The sequence below is a fragment of the Petaurus breviceps genome, unplaced genomic scaffold, assembly GCF_028583685.1.
Source record: "Petaurus breviceps papuanus isolate PSGF00001 unplaced genomic scaffold, PetGlider_PUasm1.0 90617, whole genome shotgun sequence".
Lineage (NCBI taxonomy): Eukaryota > Metazoa > Chordata > Mammalia > Diprotodontia > Petauridae > Petaurus > Petaurus breviceps.
In genome coordinates this window covers 1,056,505-1,076,886 of record NW_027187287.1, presented here as the reverse complement: position 1 = coordinate 1,076,886, position 20,382 = coordinate 1,056,505, and the positions used below count along the sequence as shown (strand labels likewise).

At 38.0% G+C, this 20,382-nt stretch overlaps 1 protein-coding gene across 5 annotated transcripts in view; it reads right to left on the bottom strand.

Annotated features, from left to right (window-relative positions):
* Nucleotides 1-20,382, bottom strand: part of CSNK1D (casein kinase 1 delta) — a 79,502-nt gene that overhangs the window by 44,701 nt on the left and 14,419 nt on the right. For all 5 annotated transcript variants that reach the window (XR_011163558.1, XM_069063978.1, XM_069063975.1 and 2 more), the window contains exon 3: nt 3,555-3,703. Coding sequence is in view for 4 of the 5 variants with exons in the window: in XM_069063978.1 (XP_068920079.1) it covers nt 3,555-3,703 (149 nt within the window). In the remaining variant the exon portion in view is untranslated. The remainder of the gene's footprint in view (nt 1-3,554; nt 3,704-20,382) is intronic.

Genomic DNA, 20,382 nt, shown 5'->3' with positions numbered 1-20,382 from the left:
CTGAACAACAAACAAATTGCCTATTATGGGCTAGATCTGGGGATAAAAAAGAACAGAGGAAAACAGTCCTTGCCCTTAGAAAGTTGCATTTTTGGCAGCCAGGTGGTGCAATGGATGGAAACCCAGGCCTAAAGTCAGGAAGACCTGAGTTCAAATAAAGCCTCAGATACACTTACTAGCTCTGTGACCCTGAGCAAGTCACTTTACTCTGTTTACCTCAGTTTTCTCATCTGTAAAATGAGCTGGAGAAGAAAATGGCAAACCACTCCAGTATCTTTGCCATGAAAACCCCAAATGGGGTAACTCCCAAATGGGAGAAGTTGGACATGACTGAAAACAACTGAACAACAATAGAGAAAGAGAAGAAAGAAGGATCAATGGAATAGACTAAACAAGGGAGAATCAGAAACAGAAATCGATAATCTAATGTTTGATGAAATGGAAAATAAATTACCTGGGAAAAAACTCCTTATATGATAATAATTGCTGGGAAAACTTGAAAGCAGTCTGGCAGAAATTGAGCTTAAAATAGAACCTTACATCATATTCCACAATATGTTCTAAATGGATGAATCAATTTAATATCAAAGAACATACTACAAAATATTAGAAGAGAAACAGATCAGATAACTCTTACCCCTATGTGTAGGAGACAGATTCTTAAGGAAACAAAAGATAGATGTAATTACAAAAGATAAAACTGATTAACTCTGATTACATGAAACTGAAAAGCTTCTGCACAGACAAAATTAACCCACCAAGAATAAGTGGTTGAATTGTCTAAAAAATTCTTTTGTACCAAATTTTTCTGATAAGGGCTTGTTATCAAAGATATATAAATGATAAATATATGTATTTAAGACTATTAGCTATTCTCCAATAAGTGTCAAAGGATATGAACAAACAGTTCTCCAAAAAAAGAAATCAAAAACTATTCAAAACCACATGTAAGAATGCCCCAAGTCACTAATAATAAGAGAAATGCAAAACAAAGCATCTTTGAGGTTTCAGATCACACTCTGCAAACTGGCAAAATGACAAAAGATGGCAACAATCAATGATGGAGGAGTTGTGGAATGACAGGCCCACTAATACATTGGTGGTGGAGCTGTGAGATGGTACATTCATTTTGGAAAGCAATTTGGAATTATGCAAATAAAGTCCATATCTCCTGAACCAGAGACTTCATTACTAGGCTTATACCTCAAGGAAGACAAAATAAAGTTCCCATGTACACCAACATATTTTTGGCAGCATTTTTAAGTGACAGCAAGGAACTGGAAATAAAGTAGATGCCCATCTACTTGTTAATGGCCTAATAAATTGTGGTATATGAATGTAACAGAATATTACTATGCTATAAATGTGTGATGAATAGAGAGAAGCATGGATATATCTCTGTGAATTAATGCACAGTGAAGCAAGCAAAGTCAATAAAACAAATTACACTGTAACTACAATAATGTAAATAGAAAGAACACAGCAAAAACAAAAAATGAAGGCAAAAAAAATTATTAAGATTAAGCAGGACTCAAATAAAGAGATATGAAAGAACACCCCCTGATCTGCCCTTTTATGAAAATAGGAAATCCACAAGTATTGCACATTACACATTTTCAGACTTTTTCAATGTATTGATCAGTTGTGTGTGTATGTGTGGGGGGGGTATGCTTCTTTCTAAAAAACATTATTTATCATATGAGATGACTCCATGGGAGGTGAGAGGAAGGGATAATTAAATAACAGAAAATATCAATAAAAACTCATTTTTACAAAATAACTGGCCATGTAACCTTGAGCAAGTTACTTAACCCCAATTGCTTAGGGGCAGCTCAGTGAGTAAGAGTGCCGGCCCCAGCATCGGAAGACCTGGGATCGGTTCCAGCCTCAGGTACTCGACACCCACACAAAAATAACTGGCTGTGTAACCTTGAGCAAGTTACTTAACCCTTGCTTTAAAAAAGAAAAACAAAACAAACAAAAAAAACACCTAATTTTTAAAAAGTGATGATCAAAACAAAGTAAAATGCCATGGAAAAAATTAAGTGAGATAGAAACTGAAACAAATTCAGCTTTCTTGTGCACCATGGCCTATCAGGGTACTGTGTACACAGTAGTTCTTTGACATCAAGCTATCTGAAGAGATTCTGTAATAGTTTTTGCTTTACATAAATTCACATTATGAAAATTCGATTATATGTAAAGAATTCTGAAAGAAACACCTATGTCAACTTTATAGTACTATGCTTTCTCTACTCCTGCTCCTTGGCTCAGTTCTCTGAAGCCCCAGCCCATCTCCCTATCAAAAAAAGAAACAAAAACAAACCAGCCTATGGGGCAGCTAGGTGGCACAGCAAATAAATAGATCACCAGCCCTAGAGTCAGGAGGACCCAAGTTCAAACCGGTCTCAGACACCTAACACTTGTATGACCTTGGGCAAGTCACTTAACCCCAATTGCCCTTCCTTCCCCCCTCCAAAAAGAAAAAAAAAAACAGCCTAAAAAAATTCCTCTAAGTGAAAGCATAAGAGTGGACCCAGAGAAAGACTGTCACCAGCTCAGGGGCTTGGCTTGAAACCTCTAGTGCTGAGAAAGCAGACCTTTTTCCCACTCTGCACTCCACCCCCTTGCCTTTGTGATCATCACCTGTCCCTAGCATACCATGCATTTTGCCTGTCTTCTGTCTGTGTCCATGCCTGATACCTGCATGTCTTCCCTCTTACGTTCTTCTTCTTGGTTCTGGCCAGGCTCCCACATGGACCTCGGGTCCCATGTGTTCCTCCTGCTTGTTTCTCTGTCTCTGGCCCCCAGTGTCCTTAAACTATTATGTTAGTCTCCTCCAACCCTTCCCCATGTTTGTGGACAAATTCACATTACATTTACACAGAGGTCTACAAAATGGTCTACTTATATAAAACAAGAACTGTGTGTACTTACTACATCAATACTTGCAAAGACTTGCTGTTGATGTGGGGTACTCCTTTCACCAACTGCAGACTGCAAAATTCTTTCTCACCTTGACTGACTGTTGCTATGGCCAAAAAATCATCTGGTGGCCAACCTTCTGGTGATGAACCTCTCAACTTAGCTAGGCTGGTCCTCAGGCAATAGATATACAGGCTCATATTTGAAGCCCTTCTATTTTGATAAGGCCTGCCAGAGTTTGCAGTCTCCTGGCATGACCTTGGAGAAGCCAGGGTCACCTCCATACATGTTAGGGTATCAAAGTAGGATTCTAACCTTAACATAAGAATTAGCATTGAAATTTCAGGGAAGATTAACCTGTACGAAAAAAGCCCATGAAATCTGAATAAGTTTTGCTGGTGCTAAAAACTACTAGCTGGATATAGTCAATTAACTCACTGAATATTTTAATCATTATTATCAATAAATCATAGAGTATTATTTTCCCATAAATGTGTTTCATAACACTGAAAAAACAAACAACAAAAAAACAAATCTATGTTCCAAAATCAAGAAAATTAATAAATATTTATTGAATCTCTACGATATGCCTAGAATTCAATTTACTCCCATCAAAAATAATTTCTTACCATCTGGTCAGCAAGTAGCAGGACAGTTTTCAGACTGAATTTTCTTGAGCAGAAATTGAAGAGATCTTCAAGGCTTGGTCCCAAAAGCTCCATCACCATGACATTATAGTCTCCTTCTGCCCCACACCATTTAATTGTAGGAATGCCCACTGAAAAAAATAGAAATTACATTAGCTATGGATTATCTGTGAAGTGTCCACCAGAAATTATACACCAAAGCCCCCTAAACCTGTTAGAAGGGGACCCCCTACCAGGGTCCCTGGAAACCACCTAATAGGCCATAATAGTGAGGGAACATTTCACCTGTGTTGCTAGAAACATGCCCCAGATTCAGGTCTGTTTATGTTTGTACCCAGGGCTTTGCTAGGTAATCAAGGCTTCACTAGAAACGGCATTACCAGCCCTCCCCGCCCCCCCTTGGAACTACATTTTGTTGATTAGCAACACCTAACTCTATATAAGTATATCTTACAGAAGTCTCAATGCTGTGTGTTCCTTATGAGGGAGGCAGTCACCGCAGTTAATAAACACTCCTATCAAATTATAATTGGCTTTGCTGTCATGTCCATTTCATTTGTCCACTGCATCTGATTTGTCACCACTAAGATTTCTTAAAGAGGGGGTGGGAAGGTGAAGAGAGTTTTATGACAAGAAAAATTTATGTCACTGTCCTCGAGCTTAAATCTAACTGTGAAACCTACACTGTATAAGACAATGGTGAGGAATATAACAGAATTACAGGCTCCAAGACCCAGAAGGAACTTCAGAAGTCATTTAGATTTAGACCAATCCCCTCAAACAATATCCCTAACAAGTAATTACAGTTAGTTCTCTGCTTGAACATAGAGAATCCATTACTTCAGAAAACAGAGCATTTTATTTTTATAGATCTCTTAAAAAGTTCTTCCTTAACTACTACCTACTCTTTTCTAACTTCTACCTATTGATCCTAGTGTTAGAGACTCAGAATAAATATAATCATTATTTAGAGGGCAAGAATTTGAAGACAGTTATTAGCACCTTCTATTCTCCTCTTCCTCATTCTAGCTCTTGCACTTCTTCATGCTAAATACCAAAGTTCCATTAAGTATTTCTCTAATAATATGATTGACTTGACATTTTTGTGACTTTCCTAAATCTGTTCTTGTTTATCTATCTATATACTCCAGAAGAGGTTTGATCAGTACAAAGCATATGGTGGGATTACAAGCTAGACTTCTATTAATTAATTACTTCCATTAATTTTTTTGGTAGCCTCAACACACTGTTGATTTAAACTAGCCTGAAGTCAAGGAGATCCTCCAAGTTTTTTCCTGAAATAAAATGCTGCTTATCCTGTATTTGATATTTCTGAATTACAGGCAGTACCTTACATTTATTCCTTTTTATTTTTAGCTTACTAGATCTAACCAGAATTTTTTAGCTCCTGATTTTGTCACCCAACTAAGTAACTTTTCTATCCAATATTATATCATCTCCAGGCTTGACAAGCATACCATTAAGATCTTCATCCAATTTACTAATAAAAAAAGTTACTAATAATTAAAGTGTTGAACAAAACAGAGCTTAGGTAAAATTACTGGGGTACCCTACTAGCACTGGCCTTCCAGGAAGACTTGTTAATCTACTCATTAACATTCTTCAGGTATAGGCATTCCACTAATTATGAATCTGATTAAATTGTACTATCACACAACCTCCAGTACCCATTCAACATGTCCAGAATAGTATCTTAAAATGTTCCTAAATGCCAGGCTGAAATCCAGATTAACTATGCCTATAAAATTCACAAGATAATACCTAGAAAGTGTTTAGTGCTAATGGCTAACATAGCAGGCACCTAATAAAAGTTTATTTTCTTCCTGTTTTACCAGTCTAGTATACCTGTCAATGTCAGTTCTGTTTTCCAAAATCCTCAAAAGACTATTTATGATAGGTTCAGCTATTCCATATATGAGTCCTTTCAGTACCCAGGTTGGTAATTTATCCCACCCAGACAACTGAAACTTAAGAGCTGCCGAATGGAAACTATCCCTTTACCTGAAATTTTAACAGCTTTGAGTGCCTCCTAAACCAAATCTATTCTACCCTTTCCAGCCTTAAGATCATGTTCCCTTTTTCATCATTCCTCCATATACTCAAAGTAATAAGTCTCCCTTAGAGGCTTACCTTTGAATAAAAAAATATATACTTAAAAAAAAAACCTTTAGGTTATTATGGTACTTTGAAAGTCATAAGTTTTTGCCTTCCTGACATGATCCTTAGAGCTACAATGCCATCTTTTTTGTAGTATTCTTTGATTATATTCTGTCAATTCCATCTCCTGCAAGTTTCTTTTTGAGTCTGAGCCATTAGAGTATATCAATCTCTTTTGATGTCTCCTCAATTTCTTTTACGTGGGTATCATTCATGACTTTATCACTACAATTTGATTTTGAGACAGTCTCATCTATCTGGAGCTAGCTTCCCTTTTATAGCATTAAGGAATACTTTTATAGATTTTGAAATCTGTTTTCCTAAGTAAGTCAAAGGCTATGTCTTGACCATACCTAGTTTTCTTCCTTTGGCTAATAACTGCCACTTTATCTCATGGCTCCCACTGCTTTTAGTCTCCCAGTTCTTCCTGGTTGGTCAGCTTGGTTGAAGCTCTTCTACTGCTTCTATCAATCAGCAAGTCTTTTATCATTTGTTCTGCTTTTAGGGAGTAAGATTTTCAGCAGTCTTTCATCATATATATGAACCAATTTTGTGATATGTATCAGAAACTACCTTCTAGTTGGGCGATCTATATTATACCTCACAATGATATAATTTCTGTTTCTCCTTTTATGTTCAGCCATGCATTCTTAACTATGATCCCCACTTAGTATATTTACATAAAAAGTATAGATTTTCTTGATGGTTACTGATATACTATTATGTTTCTTTTGAATAAAACAGACACTTCCATTGGCATACTATAGTTATAAGCACCGTGTCCCTGAATTTTGGAGATACTATTGAGTTGAAACTGGGATTACAATCTCAGGTATGTTTTATTTATGACCCATATTCAGTAGATTAAGACACCTTGGTGGTGACCAAATTATCTGTAAACTAACAGGCAGTTCTTCTACCATTATATATTATACCCAATGTCCTCAAGAGTTTAATTTAGACCTTTTTCTCCCTTTCCCTTCAATTTTCTGGTTAAGTCTCTTGATCTGATTGGAAAGTCTATCTAGTTTTTATGGAATATAATGTCCCTAGTCAAGAATCTATCATTATGTTTATCTTAAACTACGGTCCTGAATCTTGTTCAATATCATTACCTCTAGTTAGCTTTCAATTTCCCAAATACCCTTTTTCAAAGTCACAGAAATCATATTTGTGTAGGTTTTCAAGTTTACTGCCCAAGACACATCATATATCCTAGAAACATTGTAGATATTTAAGTATACACAATGCCATCTTAATTTAGTACACAGTGCTGGTATTGGAGTTAGGAAGACCTGGGGTTCAATTGCTGCTCAGACTATATAACCCTGGGAAAGACATTTAAATTCTCTATACTTCAGTTTCCTAACTTGTAAAATGAAGAAGTTAGATTCAAAGACTTTAGGTCCCTATGATCTTAAATATAAACAATAACTGTCAAAGGAATGTGGGGGGAAGAAAGATCGATGCAGCTAGGGAAGGTTTCTTGAAAGAGGTGAGACTTAATTTGGGTCTTAAAGAATGGAGATGGTTTGGGTAGACAGAAAGAAAGAACAGGAATGAATAATGATATGTGTGTTGGGGGAGAGAGGATAGGCAGGAGGAAGAGAGGTTATAAGTGAAGAAATTGGCATAAGTGAAAGAAATTCATATTGTGAACAGAGAAAAGAACTTGAACACCAGATTAAAAATTCTAGAAATTATTTAACAGGAAAAGACTGAGACCACTGTATGTTAAGTAGGAATGAGATGTCATGAAAGTATTTTCAGAAGACAGAATTTCACCGTGGTAAAAGCAGGGAAAGATGGGAGGTTTTAAGAGACCAGTTAGGAGACTCAGAATGAATAGTCAATACCTGAAGAGACAAGGACCTAGCACAGGGTGGTGTCAGTGTGAACTGAAAGGAAGGGCCAAATGAGAGATATTTTGAAGGAAAAAAAAGATAAAGAGAAGAGCAAAAGACACCAAGATTTCAAATCTGGGGGAGTAGGAAAATGATTATGAAAGTCAAACAGTAGCAGGAAGAAGGTAGGCTTTGTTCAGTTTTTGATCAGTTGTGCATAGGTGATGGTGAGACATACAAATGGAAATATTCTGTGGGCAGCTAAAAATATAGAATTAGAGAAGGAAGGAACCTTAAGTCATATAAGATGAATTTCTAACCTAATAAAGGAATGAAGTGCTGCTAGAAATATTCAAGCAAAGACTGCATGACAATCTGTTTCCTTGCTGGCCAGCTTGAAGGTCTTCCCTTATATGGAACCCAAATCTGTCCCTTATAACATCCACCATGTTTCCCCGATAATAAGACCTATCCAGAAAATAAGCCCCCCTTACTGTGTAAGATTCCTCTAAAATAAGTCCTCCCCCGAAAATAAGCCCTATTGAGATTGCTACTGTAGTGAATGAAGGTGATCCCCGGCGCTACACGCTACATTACGGTACCCTCTGTATGCACCCCCCCCCCATGAAACGCACGCCGCGCTCTGAGCTGCATGCAATCAGAGCTGCAGCAGTGAGCGCGTCATCCTGTTCTTCCCCAGTGATTTGCTTATTGAATAAAGGTACATTTTTTGGTTCACATTTACCTGTTTATTAAAATTGCTGTCAATGTTCATTAAAATAAGCCCTCCCCTGAAAATAAGCCCTCTGATGTATTTCTATCCAAAAAAATTAATAAGACTGTCTTATTATCGGGGAAACACGGTACCCATTAGCCCTGGTTCTGACCCCTGGAACACCCTAGACGGATATTGCAATAGTCTAGGTGTGAGGTAATGAGGTCGGTACCAGAGGGGTAGTGGTGTCACAGGAGAGAAGGGAACATATTAGATGATGAATAGGTCTTGGCAACAGATTGGATATTCAGGGGTGAGGAGAGGATAAGAGATAGTGAAGAGTTAAGAATTTGAGGATGACATTTAGGATGCAAGCCTGAGGGACTGGTAGGAAGGTGCTGTACTAATCTAGTCCAGGCACTCTTCTTGCCTGGAAAATTGGCTCAGCCTCTTTATCTGGTCTCCCTAATTACTATTTCTCCTTTCTCTAATCCATCCTTCCCATTGCTACCGAAGTAACCTTTTTTCGACCTGTCAAATGTCAAATGTCGCTGCTGTGTTGGCTAGTTTTGCTTAACTTTTTTTCTTTCATTTATTATAAAGGGAAATTTAAGGGGTTAGGTGAAGGGGGAACAAGGAAAGAAGACCAAGAAATGACTCAATGTAAAAGAAAAGGAGATCCATAAAACTTCAGCCTTTTCTCACCTTATTCACATCAGGCACTCTATGTGTGTGATTCAACCAACTATTCCTAAAACTACATGCCATCTCATCTCTGTACACTCACATGAGCCATCCTCTTTGTCCAGAATGTACTCCCTTCTTGTCTCTGCCTTTCAGAATTCTCTCCATGTCCTATCTATCTCTCCCTGCCCCCACCTGACCCCAAATGTTCTCTCTTCAAATATTCCTAGACCATTTTCTTTGCTCCCATTATTTCCCACATTGTGTTATATTTATCTGGCTTCATGTTGTATTCTGCCCAACCCAATCTTTTAGAATATAAATTCATGGGAGCCAAGATGGCAGAGTAGAAACAGGACTTCTGCACAGCTCCTGCTTTCACCTCCTCCAATTCATGTAAAAAATGACTCTAAACAAACTTTGGAGCTACAGAACCCACAGAATGACAGAGAGAAGCTAACCTCCCACTGAAGACAGCCCGGCAGGAAGGGGCCAGATCAGCGCTCTGGGGGCCAAGCCCGGCCCAGCCCCAAGTGAGCTGGAGGTTTTGGCCTCAGGATAGTCACAAACAGCCCTGGCTGGAGGGACTTCAGATCACCAGCAGCTGTGGCAGTTTCCAGAATTATCAACCTATAGATGCTAAGGACAAAGTGAGATGTCAGTGCAGTGTGGACTTTGTGAACAGGGAGTTCAGAAGTGCAGTCTGGCCTTTGCCCCCTGAGGGAGAAGTGGCTGAGGTGTGAGGGCCTTCAGAGCTCCTGGCCTGCAGATTGTAGGGGGACCAAATGACCAGTCTGAGGGGTAATTGCTCTTGCTTTAACCTGCTTGGATTTGGATCACTATCTAGGGTGGAGGTCCTGGGGTGAGTGACGAGTTTGCCAGGAGTGTGGAGGCTTCAGAGAGGGTAGCCAACTAATAGCTCCAGCAGCTGAGAAAACCCCAGTGATTGGGACAAAGCTCCCCTCTCTGGTAGCAGAGTTCTATGGTGGCACAAAGCTCAAAAATCAAGTAATTGAGTGGCAACATGAGCAAGCAAAGCAAGCATAACAATCCAACTTTACACTCCTATTTTGAGGACAAAAAGGATCAAATCATGGAACAGGAGGAAGACAGCCAAGTCAGAACTCCTGCACCAAAAGCTTCCAAGAAAAATATGAGCTGGTTACAGGCCATGGAGGAGCTCAAGAAGGATTTTGAAAACCAAATAAGAGAAGTGGAGGAAAAATTAGGAAGAGAAATAAGAATGATGCATGAAAATTATGAGAGTCAACAACCTGACTGAAGAAAATAATACCTTAAAAAATAGACTAACTCAAATGGCAAAAGAGGCTCAAACAGGCAATGAGGAGAAGAATGCCTTAAAAAGCTGAATTTGCCAGATGGAAAAAGAATCTCAAAAGCTCACTGAAGAGAATCATTCCTTCAGAATTAGATTGGAGCTAATGACTTTATGAGAAATCAAGATACTATTAAACAGATCCAAACAAATGAAAAAATAGGAAGCAATGTGAACTATCTCACTGGAAAAACCAATGATCTGGAAAATAGATCCAGGAGAGATAATTTAAAAATTATTGGACTATCTGAAAGCCACAATCAAAAACCTAGTAATCATTCTTCAAAAAATTCTTAAGCAAAATTGCCCTGATTTTTAGAACCAGAGGGCAAAATAGAGATTGAAAGAATCCACTGATCACCTCCTGAAAAAGATCCCAAAAAGAAAACTAGGAATATTATAGCCAGGTTGCAGAGTTTCCAGATCAAGGAGAAAATATTACAAGCAGCCAGGAAGAAACTATTTGAATATTGTGTAAACACAATCAGGATAACCCAGGATCTGGCAGCTTCTACACTGAGTGATAAAAGGGCTTGGAATATGATATTCCAGAGAGCAAAGGAGCTGGGATTAAAACCAAGAATCACCTACCCAGCAAAACTGAGTATCATGTTTCAGGGGAAAACGTGTCATTCAATGGAACAGAGGACTTTCAAGTATTCATGATGAAAAAACCAGAGCTGAATAGAAAATTTGACATTGAAATACAAGAAGCATAAGAAGGTAAACAGGGAAAAGAAATCATAAGGAGCTTATCAAAGTTGAACTATTTACATTCCTACATGGAAAAATGATAATTGTAACTTATGTGTACAGGTATACGTAGACAGAGGGCACAGGATCAATTGAATAGGAAGGGATGATACTTAAAAGGTGAAATTAAGAGGTGAGAGAGAAATATAATGAGAGGAGATGGGGACAGATAGAATGGGGAAAATTATGTCATATAGATGAGGCAGGGGAAAACTTACAATGGAGGGGAAGAACAGGAAGGCAAAAGGGAATGAGTTAACCTTATTCTCATTGAATTTGGCTTAGGGAGGGAATGATACATACACTAAAGAGGGTATCTCACTTTACAGGAGAGTAGGGGGGAAGGGAATGAGAGGGGGGATGATGGAAGGGAGGGCAGGCTGCGGGGGAAGGAAGTTGGAAGCACCCACTTTTGAAAAGGGACAGGATCAAAGCAGAGAATACAACAAGTAGGGGGTGTGATAGGATGGAGGGAAATATCGTCAGTTTTTCACAATATATCCACTATGGAAATGTTTTGCATAGCTACACATGTACAATCTATTTTGAATTGCTTAACTTCCCAGTAAGGGTAACGAGGGAGGAAGGTAAAGAATCTGGAATTCAAAGTTTAAAAATCAAATGTTAAAAAAATATATATATATATTATTGTTATTATTTACATGTAACTGGGAAATAAGATATACAGGCACTGGGGCATAGAGATCCATCTTGCCCTACTGGAAAGTTGGAGGGGGGGATGGGGGAAGATATGGGAGAGAGCAGATTGGGGAAAGGGATATTCAGTAGGATCATTGTTTTTGGGTGGTGGGTAGGGGGAAAATGGGGAGAAAATTTGTAATTCAAAATCCTGTGGAAATGAATGATGTAAACTAAAAATAAAATTTAATTTAAAAATAAACTACATTGAACATTTAAAAAAAACTAAAAAATATATATAAATTCACTGAAGGGAGAACTGTGTCAGTTTAAATTTTATTTTCTTTTTGGAGGGGGGAAAGCAGGGCAATTGGGCTTAAGTGATTTGCCCGAAGTCACAGGGCTAATAAAGTGTTAAGTGTGTAAGGCCACATTTGAACTCAGGTCCTCCTGATTCCAGGGCCGGTGCTCTATTCACTGTGCCACCTAGCTGCCCCCTGGGTCAGTTTTTAATACTGACATCCCTGGCATCTAGCACTAGTATTCTTAACATCTTCAATTTAGCCTCTACAATTCGGCCATGTGGAACTACTATGCCATATATGGCGCACATCTAATTTCTGACATCCCAATGCTTTCCCTTTCATCTCTTGGGAAATTTTCTTTTCCCTTTCATTCAAGGTCCTGCTAAAAATGTATCTGATCTAGAAAGATTTCTCTGATTAAGTCCCACCTCTCTCTTAATACTTGTACACTGTCCCTCTCAGCATCCGTATATTTAAACCTTCATTCTTGTGCATTGTGCTATGCTGTTTTCTAATTTTTTCATGCTTTTCTCCATGTTTTATTTTCCCAATTAAGACTTGCATTCATAAACATAATGATGTATGCCCCTAAGTTTTATATTTGGTCTTCAATATTACATGTGCTCTAGATACATACTTCTCTAAATGAGTTCATGTAGTTTCAATTTTTCTTTGAAAAATATCTGTCTACAGTTCATGAGACCAGTTTTCAAAAATATGTGGTCTCTACCTATGAAACATTTAAAGTATGCACTCCAACTCTTAATTTATGGAGCACTAATTTTGTGTCCAGTAGCACATTAAGCTCCACGGAGGATGCAAAAGTAATATAAAGTCATCGTTTTTCCTTATGGAGGTTCTAACACAATTGGGTATACAAGACCAAAACACATAAAAACTGGAAAAAAACACAAGACAGTACAACATTTATTGCCAGAGTGAATGATACAGATAGTAAGTGTTTGGGGGTGGCTAGGTGGCACAGTGAATAGACCACCAGCCCTGGAGTCAGGAGGACCCAAATTCAAATCCAGCCTCAGATACTTAACACTTACTAGCCATGTTGGGCAAGTCAGTTAACCTCAACTACCCTCCAAAAATTAAAAACAACAACAACAATAACAAAACCAAACAAAAAACAGATAAGTGTTTAAGAAAATTAAAATATACTAGCTGTGTGACCTTGGGCAAGTCAATTAACCCCAATTGCCCTGCCTTCCCCCACCAAAAAGCAAAAAAAAAAAAAAATTAATAATTAAAATAAGAGACTAACATGGACAGAGAAAACATAAAAAGGCTTCCTGGAAGAAGGAAGACTTCAGCTGGGCCAGCTGCATGGTACAGCCTTAGATCAGAAATCCAAATGTAATTCTGGCTCCAGCACTCCTTCAGAGTACTTAGCTGCTCTTTAGTAAGTCACAAAATTTCTTGTTCCCTCTTCCGCAAAAATAGGCAATAACACAGTCTTGCCTATTTCACATTAAGTGGCTGTGACAATCAAATGAGAACACATATATAAAAGCCATTTGTAAACAGCAAAAACTACATAAATTTAAAGTATCTCTATAATAATAACAATTTATATATAGCACCTTGAGTTTGCAAAAGCACATCACAGGGGCGGCTAGGTGGTGTAGTGAGTAAAGCACCGGCTCGAGAGTCAGGAGGTCCCGAGTTCGGTTCCAGCCTCAGACACTTAACACCAACACAAAAAAAACTAGCCATGTAACCTTGGCCAAGTTACTTAACCCCAATTGCCCTCCAAAAGGAAAAAAAAAAACGTACATTACATATCTCACTTGAATTGCCCTACAGCTCTATGAGTTAAGTACCAAAAATGTTATCCCTGCTTTACAAAAGATGAAACTGGAGTTTAGAGAGGTTATACAATTTTGCCCATGGTAACAGACAAAAATTGTTGGAAGAGAAATCTAAACCTTTATCTTCCTGCCTGGAAGACATTCTAGATTAACAGTGTAGTAAGGAGACTCATCTAACTGAAAGAGTTACGGTTGGATAGGAAGAATGGAGCTACTAATTATAAAAAGTCTAGTAATGTAGGCAAAAAGGGTTCACATAATACAATGGTGAGTATATACAGGTTCTCAAACAGGAGAGGCAACACAACACAAATGGTTTCTAGAAAAATTAATCTGGCAGCAATATGATCTATGTTAGAATGAGTACTAGAGTCATGGAAACCAAGTGAAAGACAACTTGTCTAGATAGCAGGATCATGTTTCTGGATGTAAGAAAATTTTTATTGGAAAAAAATGGACATAATTAGATATGCAAAAGATGAAAGAAAGAAGTCAAAGATTACTTCAAGGTCAAGCCAATTACTGCCTACACATAATTTAGTAGATGATTCTACCATAATGCTTAAGTCCCATTTATGCAACATTTTACTTTGCACAATAATCAGTCCAGATGAATAATGCCTTAGACAAAGCTAAGATTTAATTAAATGAATGCCTCATCTTTCAAAATGAAGTCATCTAAGTTTCCGAGGAAGAAGCAATGGAAAAATCAACCTTCTCTGTAGACAGAAAATGTTAGATAAAAGGTTATTAACCTTTTTTGTATCATGAACCTCTTTGGTAGTCTGGTGAAGTCTATGTATGGACCCTTTATCAAAAAAATGTTTTTAAATCCATAAAATAAAATGTACAGAATTACAAGGAAACCAGTTATACTTAAATGTAGTTATTGAGATATTCCTTAAAAATTAGCGATACCAAGTTAAAAATGCCCTGGACTAAAGGAACAGGTGATCTAAGAAAGAACATTTTTTAGAGATAGCTGAAATTAAAAAGATGCTCAGAATTTAATTTCCATGCCTAGTAGTCTAGGAATCTACCACAGTTCAGTCCAAAACTTGGTTAGTGTCTATCTGAGAGTCTCCCATCAGTGAAAGGAAAGGAATTAAGCATTTATTAAGTGATTTACCTCACCTGATTCTCAGAAGAGCCCCATGAGTAAGTAAAACGAGTGCCTTGAGGCAGGATTTAAAGTCATCTTTCTGATTGCTGGTCACCGCTCTATCTATGCCCCACCTTGCTGCTCCATCCATATTTAATTTTCATTTACTTATGCTGTGTTTCATGAATGTACATTTTAGACTATTACAGGAAAGTTAGGGATGATGTCACGTAGGACAGTTACCATGCTCTTCTGTAATGTTTCTTAGCAATCCTGTCAGAAATGAAATGCTGAATAGAGGAACTATTATTCTAAAATTTGGCGTTTTTTAATATGCTACTTGGATACAATAGTAAGTTTAAGATCCTGTGGTGTCAATGTGAATGAGATTAATCTGGACCTCCATCTGATGAGACTAATATCACTAGAATAAAACCTTCAGATCTTGAAAACAAGGAAAATGTATGCATGTTATCTCTAACCACATAGAATGGAATGCAGTCATTCAGCTTTCTGTTTCCTCCTACCTGAAGTTGCTTTCATTGTAAAGGGTACTAGACAAGTATAAAGGAGATTAGAACTTGGCATTTGAAATACCTAGACAAAAAGGCCACACTACATCACCCAAGCTAATAAGCTCCCTGATCTGGCTCCCATGTATAAAGAGAAAAATTAAGAACCAGAGTTGCTGTCTCTCTTATAAGGCATTTCAACAGTGTGATCTTCCTAGATCAGCTGGTTCTGTAATTGGGTGGATTACTTAGATACCAAAAATTGGCAGTCTCCAAGTTTAAAATGGTATATAAAATCCCAGGTTCAATACTACATACTTCTTGCTCATAGAGTTTAGCTCCAGCATTTCAACAAGAATGTAGAGTGATATTAAGAATACATGCAATTCGGGGCAGCCAGGCGTCAGGAGACCCAGAATCGGTTCCGGCCTCAGACACTTGGCACCCACACAAAATAACTGGCTGTGTAACCTTGAGCAAGTTACGTAACCCCAATTGCTTTAAAAAAAAAATACATGCAACTCAAATATGGTATCTTTATGGGTATGACAACTTCAGTCACCCTCAATACTGCAACAGGTTCTGTTAATGATGAGGGATGGCTCCCAATAGGTTCAGCAGGAACTCTGATCTCTATCTTAAGACCAGAACCTGCAATTCAGTCTGGAAAGAATTCAGCTCAAGCCTAATTGGAGTCAGAATTGAAAAAGTTTTATTGTATGTCTTACAGCGGGCAAGGATCCTTAGGGGACCTGTAACCTCAAAGGGGTAGAATTAATGTTTTTATAGGGTAATCCATAGTAGAACCCATGCCAATTATGCTAACAAGGTGGGTCAAAGGCTGATGGAGAAGTGCCCAGTCTGCCTCCCATCAGTGTCATGTTTGACAAGATTGATGTCTGGGAACCAAGGTTAACCGAGACTCAGTGCATAATAGGCTAAGGAGTTAACCCACAGATAGGGTCCTGAAGGATTCATTGAGGGAGCCAAGGAGTCAACCTAGAGATAGGGTACCGAAGGATTCATGGGGGCAGCGGGACACTATACAAGGGGGAGATAATGGATGCCTAAGCTAGAATGTTTATAGATACTTTTGTGAAGGATTTATAAGAATAGTCTGTTATTGTTCCAAGCTGAGATAGTTGTTGCTGGGCAGAGTTATTGCTCTGAGACTGGGGTGGCAGGGAATGGAGTGTGATTTTACAAACTGGTTTTACAAATTGATGTTACAAAGTTTTACAGACTGTTGTTACAAATATAGATCCCAAGCACCCCATCATTCCTCATGTTACAAATTGGTATTACAAATTGATTTTATAAACAGATCCCAAGCACCCCATCATTTTCATTATCCTGGCATATCCAGTCAAAACCATTAACAGCCTTCAAGTACCCACTCAGGTGTCTTTGAAGCCACAGCAAAGTCAGAGAGATGCAACCTTAATCAAAAAGCATTTTATTAAGCTACTATTATGTCAGACATTTATTAAGTACTGCATGTTAGCTGTTAGACATAAAAAGACTTTTATTATTCTATTGGGAGAGACAACAAGTATAAAAGTATACACAGAATAAAAAATGTAATTTTGTTGTGTGTGTTGGGGGGAGGAGAGAAAAATCAGAAAAAAGTTTAGTGCAGGTGTTGAGAAGAGTTTTAAGAAAAAAAGAATTCTAAGAGGAGGTCAGGTAAAAGAGCATTCTAGGTATAGAGGACAGCCAATGAAAAGGCAATAGAGTATCATGTGTAAAGAACAGAGAGAAGGCCATTTTGTCTATACTGAAGAGAATGTGTGTCTATAAAAGGCTTTAAAAGATAGATGAGAGGTAATGGAGAGACATTAGGGTTTACTGAGTACGGCAGTGACATGATCAGACTTGCAATTTAGAAAAATCACTTTGGTGGCTGTGTGAAGGATGGGTTGAAAAGGAAGAGATGTGAGGTAGGAAAAATGGTCAAGAAATGATAAAGTCTTAAATTATAGTATCTGTATGAATAAAAAGGGGTCAAATGTGAGTAATATTTTGGCGGAGAGATAAAATTTGGCAACTGACAGGACATGCAGGGAGAAGAATCAGGGATGATGTAGAACATTATAAACCAGGTTTACTGAAGGATGGTAGTACCAAGACAGAAATTGAGAGGTTAGAAAGAAAGATGGGTAAAAATAAGGAATTCGGTTTTAGATGACATGTAGATGCCTATGGAACTTCCAGTTTGTTTCACCTAACAGACAATTGAAATGTGTGAGTGAAGTTCAAGAGAGAGGCTAGGGTAGTATATATAGAGAGTAGGAGTCAGTAGCATGGATATAATTAACTCTATGAAAGCTAATGAGGTCACCAAATGAAAGATTACAGAAAGAAAATAAACAGGGACACAGGACAGAACATTGGGACATACCCATAGTTAATGGCATGATATGGATGACAAACCAGCAAAAGAGACCAAATGAAAAGCAGTCAACAAAACTGAAAGAGAAGAAAGTGAGAGCAGTGTCATGAAAATCCAGAAAAAAGCTAGGAGGAGATAGAGGCAGCTGGTAGTTAAGTGGATAAAAGCTCTGCACCTAGAGTAAGGAAGATCTGAGTTCACATCCAGCCTCAGACACTTCCCAGCTATGTGACCCTGGACACTTAACCTCTGATTGCCTGACAAAATGGATCCACTGGAGAAAGAAATGGCAAATCAGTCTAGTATCTTTCCCAAGAAAATTACAAATGAGGCCACAAAGATGAACATGGTTAAAACAAGCGAGCAAAAAACAAAGGAGGAGAGGTGGTCAACAATATCAAATGCTGCATAGAGGCTGAGGAGGACTGAAAAAAGGTCATTAAGTTTAGCAACAAGAGATCATAGACAATTGTGAAGGGAGCCGTTTCAATTGAGTCAGAGGCCAGATTACAAAGGTTTGAGAAGCTGAGGAAAGGAAATGGAGGCAATGGTTCTAAACAGCTTTTTCTAGAAGAAGGGCCTCAAAAGGAGAGAAACAGAATGATAGCTTAAGGGTTTTGTGAGACTTTGGAATATTTTGAAGTATGGAGGGACCCAGAAGATAAAGGAGGGAATAAAGATGAAAGATTAGAGAGATGATGATGTAGGGCACAATCTGCTAAAGATAGAAGAGATGGGACCAAGAGTATAGTTAGCAGAGTTGGCCTTGGTAAGAAGATCCACCTTTCTATCAGATACTAGAATAAGGGAGAAGAGAATGACATCCAGGGGTTTGAGTAGAAGAGGAAGTTCATGGTAAATATTCCTTGTAAGGTACTTCGCTGAAAGCAGGGAGGGAACTGTATGAGAAACAAAAGAGAAGAAAAGGTTTAGGAAAACCTCTGGAGAGTAGGATGGAGAATTAATTATAGATGAGTAAAAGGAACATGCTGCTGAGATGAAGACCCAGTTGAGCCCAATTAACAAATTTATAGTGAACCTAAATGCTTTGGCTGTCTACTTAAGGAACAAACCAGTGGCTCTGGATTAAGAAAAAAGAAGAGCCAGAAAAGAGAGAGGTATAGCTGTAAATTTCCAGTATATATCTCTCGACCCTCTGGAATCCTGTTTGGCTTTCAGTAATCCTAGAGAAAATGTAAACTGAATTTTAAAGTTTCCCAAGACCAAGTAAGCCTTTGTTTTTTCAGCTAAGTAACCACTTGTTTAGAATAGTGGTTCTTAACCTGGGGTCCAAAGGTATATTTCAGGAGATATGTGAACTTAAGAAAAAAAAAAAAGATACATAACTGTTATTTTAATATAATTGGTTTCCTTTTGTAGTCCTATGTATTTTATTTTATATACTTAAAGCAATTATTCTGAGAAGAGGTGCAAAGATGCTTTTCCAGATTAGCAAAGGCTTCTATGGCTCAAAAAAGATTAAGAACCCTTTGTTTAAGGCAACTTCAGCTTGGCTATCTATGCTTCAACTGGGCTTCAGAACAGCTTTTTTCCCCTTTAGCATTTAAACACACGCATTTAAATGTCAGGTCATAGTGTTTCTCACATAATAAAGAATACCAACCCTAAGCTTGGAGTTAGCTGTTTTCGTTCTCAATTCTAGCAGTTGTTACACAAATGAAGCTGGATTCCTCATTCTAGTGAGATTCTATCTTCCCCAGTGTCAAGCTCAAGAAGTGCTTTACTGGTTACTATTTGATGCTAAACCAGGAAGTATGCTATAAGCAACTCTGACAGGCCCCAGGGCTCAGAAGGAATTCTCCATCCTTGGCAAAGAAGAATGAAATGTGCTCAGAATTCAAGCAGAAATTCATAACTATCAAACTGTAGGCAACAATAGGGAATTTGGGGCTCACATTCCTTAACCCCTTGTCCCTGACCCAGATGGGTAAAATTACAGGGGACAAGAAATAAATATACCCGTAAACTTAAGCTAAGATTAAGGAAAAATTCCTTTTTTTTTTTTTTTTTTAAAGCAATCGGGGTTAAGTAACTTGCTCAAGGTTACACGGCCAGTTATTTTGTGTGGTTTAGCTTGGAACCGATCCCAGGTCTCCCAACTCTGAGGCTGGTGCTTTTACTCACTGCGCCACCTGGCCGCCCCTAAGGAAAAATTCGTAAAAGAAACCATAGTGGGATGAACTGGAATTAACTCAAGATACAGGTTTTTTGGTAAAAGAAACATTAACTCAACTAGCTAAAAGACATGGTGTGTCAAATGGTGCAGGGGCATTATGATATTTTATTTTAAAGATAGTATAGAGCAGGCTAAATTTATGTTAAAACATTCCTGTTTATTCCACACAATTTACTATCAAAATATAACATTAAAGAAGCCTTGAAACACTTGATGGTTTTATGACATAAAATTTCTAAGACAGTTAAAAAAAGGGTGAAATATCAATCCTAACTTCTCATTTGATTACAGGCTCTGTATTTTAGGATTAGAATAAATCAATGTCAGCTTCTG